At 35.4% G+C, this 4,664-nt stretch overlaps 1 protein-coding gene across 1 annotated transcript in view; it reads left to right on the plus strand.

Annotated features, from left to right (window-relative positions):
- The window catches only part of DPY19L3 (dpy-19 like C-mannosyltransferase 3), a 162,530-nt gene that overhangs the window by 137,076 nt on the left and 20,790 nt on the right, over nucleotides 1-4,664 (plus strand). The window contains exons 10-12 of the mRNA XM_007954335.1: nucleotides 467-540; nucleotides 736-894; nucleotides 4,548-4,664. Of these exons, the coding sequence (XP_007952526.1) occupies nucleotides 467-540; nucleotides 736-894; nucleotides 4,548-4,664 (350 nt within the window). The remainder of the gene's footprint in view (nucleotides 1-466; nucleotides 541-735; nucleotides 895-4,547) is intronic.

The raw sequence follows: 4,664 nt of genomic DNA on the forward strand, positions 1-4,664 counted from the left end.
ATCAGAACTCTAAGCACCTGAGAGAGAGTGGGCACCTCCCAGAACATTATATTGTGCCACGCCCAACAGAAATACTCCACTTGGATAACATTTACAATCAGCTCCTCAGTTGCTCATTCCACCACTGAGTTTACAATGACTTATGGGTAGAAAAGCCATACTAAGTAATTTACTACACTGCACATACTCACTTTGCTTTAGCCTTCTCCCCCTCCTCAGAACCAAAACAGTGCATTTGAATAATCTATGTTACATATTAAACTAATCCATAAAATTTTGTGTGAAAAAAGGACTCTGCTTTAAAAAGCGGGGGAGGGGGGAGGAAGTTTGAAAGGTCCTGCTTTAGACAGACATCCTCTGTTCTGAGAACTATCATCAGCATTTATTAATTTAATTTTTTCCCCAATGGGAAATTATCAGGATATCATATGCTAATAGCAGTTTTTGTTTTCTCCCACCCCAATAGAAAAATCTTAACCTCCAGTCAGATGAACACATATTTAAATTTCTGAAGGCAAAATTTGGTTTTGGAGCAACAAGGTATGACTTGTTATGTATGACAAGGTATGAATTTACAATGTATGTTTGCTATTTTACATTAAACCAGTAAAGACTTCAAAACTTAAATCATCATTGTATCTTCAACCTAATTGCAGGCTCATTTTGAGGAAAAACATAATGTAATTTACTTGCTTTTTATTTAATTTAATACTTTGTTTTCCATTTGTTCCGCAGAGATTTTGATGCAAATCTTTATCTGTGTGAAGAAGCTTTTGGTCTCCTGCCTTTTAATACCTTTGAAAGGCTTTCAGATACTCTGCTTTTTTATGCTTACATATTTGTTCTGTCCGTCACCGTGACTGCAGCTGTAGCTGTTGCTTTTCATAATCTCAGGTATTGTATATTTCATATATCTAGCACTCTGCTTTAATTAATTTGTTCTGTGTTGCGTAAAACTTGCTAAGTTGAAAATCAAAATATCAGCCACAGAACAGAGCAGTATTGTTCAGCTTATAGGAAAAGCGTTTTCAGTTTCCGGTGGAGTGTACTCTCAGATGTCTATATTAAGTGTAATGGGTATGGGTGGAGACTGAGCTAGCTTTAAGTCCTGGCTCCACGTCCTTGAGAACAATATGATCTTTGAGCCAGTTATAAACCTTTTAGGTTTCCATTTCTTCATCTGTACAATGGTAATACTAAGAAAATTTATAAGAATTTTGAAAAATAAGTCAAAACAATAAACTACCTGGATAGTGCCATATTCTAGAATATTTTGTAGATCTTAGCTATCATTAGCTATTATTATTATTATTGCCTTTAAATCTCCATTTTATGCCATTATTAATTTCATGTATTTCTGTCTCTTTCTCTAGTTGCCTTTTATTTTTTAAAATTTCTCATGAAATGTAAAGAGTTAACTCTTGCTGATTTGTTGCATCTTATTTCAGAGCCTATAAAGTTGGAAAGGATGCAATTATTAGTATCTACTAAAAATCTTAAATAACAATTGCTATTAAAAAAAACTTAGCATGTCTACTAATCTATTGAATAAAAAAGTCAAGGAATATTAAAGCTTTTCAAATATTGTCAGAATATCTTCCTATCAATCAGATGGAAGTTTTTGCATCTACTTTCTTTGTGAAATAGAAAGAAAATTTAAGTGTAAGAAAGTGAAGCTACTGTCATTTGCAGAAACTTAATGAAGCTCACAGGAAGCCCCTTTTCTATACAGGTACGTCGTCAGTTAAGGTGCTAGGAACTGATTCACAGCTGTGAGAAAGCCATGTTGGGAAAAAGTCATTAAAATGAGCCCAGATCAGTTGAGGTGTTGTATGGTTATTAAGAATGAAGCAATATTGAGCCATGAAAATATATTAATACTTTAGGAGTTCTGGTAGCATAGTGCCTCAGGCACTTGACTGCTAACCAGAAGGCTGGCAGTCAAACCTACCTGCCACTCCTCAGAAGGAAGGTTGGGCAATCTACTTCCATAGTGATACCACCTCGGAAACCCAAGGAAGGGTCGCTATGAGTCAGGTCCGACTCCACGGCACATAACGATAACAGCAACATAAACTACTTTAGTATCTTTTGGAAGTGTTCTTTTTTATACCTAGCCCAAGATAAAATTTAGTCCTGTGAAAATAATTATTCTAGACAGTGTAATTTAATATTATTGCACACACACCAAGTGTCAACAGGACACTAGACTCCATACAAATCAGGAGATGCAGGTGACTCACATATTTTTATGAAATGTCTGCCGTGCTCAGTGTGAATCTATGCACCATCTCTGGAGTTGATTTGATATGATTATAGATACAGAGTTTAAAGCATCTTCATCTACCAGGCAGGAATATTAAGACTTTTATAAAGAGAAAGTACTACATCTTAATAAAAATTAAAGGAGCCCTGGTGACGCAGTGGTTAACTCCTCAGCTGGTAACTAAGAGGTCAGCAGTTCAAACCCACAAGCTGCTCTGCCAAAGAAAGATGTGGCAGCTTGCTTCTATAAAGATTTACAGCCTTGGAAACCCTAAGGGGCAGATCTCTTCTGTCCTACAGTTCAGTATGAGTCAGAATTGACTTGAAATCAGTGCGTTTGGTATTTATGGCTTGGTAATATGAATTAACTTTTAAGTAGTTTGAAGAGTATTTTGTCAATGGGAAGTACTGGAAAGGTGATACATTATGTTTATAAAGTATCCGCATTAGCATGAAGGATACAACTAAAAAAGGCACTGTGTTCAATACTCAGGGGATTAATCAGAGCCTTTCAACTTGGTGGGAAGGTGGAAGGGGTTTGCAGAATTCTCCTAGGTATCACTGGAAGGTGAGAGCATATGTTCTCCATTTGTCTGCAGTAATATTTTAGTATCAGTAAGGAAACCAGAGTTTGGGTTGTAATATGTAACATTTAAGTTAAAGATACTATCAATGGTGAAAACTGCCTTATAGTATTGTTTTAATTTTCTTATAAATCTAAAATGGTGAAGAGGATTTTTGGAAATAAATGTTCTGTAATTACATAGAGAAGTACCATTAGATATCCAAGTATGAAGGATCAATAGGGTCTTTATAAAAGTATTATTATTTTTATCTTAAACTGGCAGTCATTATCACTAATTTGTTTTCCTTTCAACAATAAATTGTATAACATCTGAACACACTCATCAATCTTAACATCACAAAAGTGATCATCAGACTGTATGTGCTTCCAGTGTTATACAATACAAAGTACATCCTATCCCCATGCATTGTTCTTATCAAATAAAGTAACTTGACTCTAGGAAACCTCTAGATCTAATTAAAAATTTATAGGAAACATGGGAATGGAAAAATGTGTGAAACACCACGAGGAGGAGACAATCAGCCAAATCCAGAAGGAGAGGAGGAGTTACAGGATAAATGTAGATAAGTGACCTTAAAAAAAAATTGAAAAAAAAAAAAAAAGGGGGATACTGTTATAGATTCAAAGATATTTAAAGAGACACATGAATGAAATGCAGTGCACCAGCTTTGGATCCTGAATCAAGGAAATCACCTGAAAAACAGTTGGATCAATAGAGAAGATGGAATATTAACTTGATGTTAGATGATGTTAAGGAATTACTGCTAATGTTCTTGGGTGTAATTATTTTACTATATTTGATAAAAGGAGTGCTGGTGTCACGGTAGTTAAGTGCTTGGCTGCTAACCAAAAGGTCCGTGGTTCAAACCCACCAGCCTCTTCAAGGTAGAAAGATGTAGTAGTCGGCTACCATAAAGATTTTGTTGTTATTGTTGTTGTTGTTATGTGCCGTAGAGTCGGCCCCGACTCATAGCGACCCCTCCTTGGGTTTCCGAGGCAGTTATCACTACAGAAGTAGGATTGCCCAACCTTCCTCCCGAGGAGTGGCTGGTGGGTTTGAACCGCCAGCCTTCTGGTTAGCAGTCAAGTGCTTTAGCCACTATGCTACCAGAGCTCCTCCATAAAGATTTACAGCCCTGGAAACCCTATGGGACAGTTCTACTCTGTCCTGTAAGGTCATTAACAGTTGGAATCAACTCGATGGCGATGGGTTTGGCTTTTTGGTTGGCTTTTGATAAAAGTCACCTGCTACACATACACATTTGTAGTCATTGGTTCATAAAAGGACTGAGTTTCAAGTTTATGGCTACATTTTACTTTTGCTTATTTGCAAAAACTTAAAAAATATTAGTAATTATTTGTAAAACATCCCCAAAGGCCACTTCCAGGATCAATGATTTTCTTTTTCCCTTCTATTACCGTTTGAAGAATTGAAGCACTTTAAGTTTTTACTTAAATTAAAATGAAATCTGTGAAATTCTAGGTATTCTAATCAGTATCGTGTTTGTATTATGACACTTTTAACCTCATAGGCAAATTCAAAATTGATCAATGTTAATTTATTTCATCTTAGGAAAATAATACACTTTTAAATGTACGAAGGCATCAGATCCTTGTATATTCTTCTTTAAAAAAGATTTAACTGAATTGAAGTTATAAATCCAGATTAATTTTATATATTTGCTATTTTATTTAGTGATTCATCAAATCAAGAATCCGTGGATAAAATGGGAAAATGCACAATTGAACTGAAACCAGAAACTGCCTACAACTTAATGCACACTATTCTGTTTGGATTCTTGGCATTGAGTAC

Source organism: Orycteropus afer, unplaced genomic scaffold, assembly GCF_000298275.1.
Source record: "Orycteropus afer afer isolate SDZICR_OR568_19922 unplaced genomic scaffold, OryAfe1.0 scaffold00459, whole genome shotgun sequence".
Lineage (NCBI taxonomy): Eukaryota > Metazoa > Chordata > Mammalia > Tubulidentata > Orycteropodidae > Orycteropus > Orycteropus afer.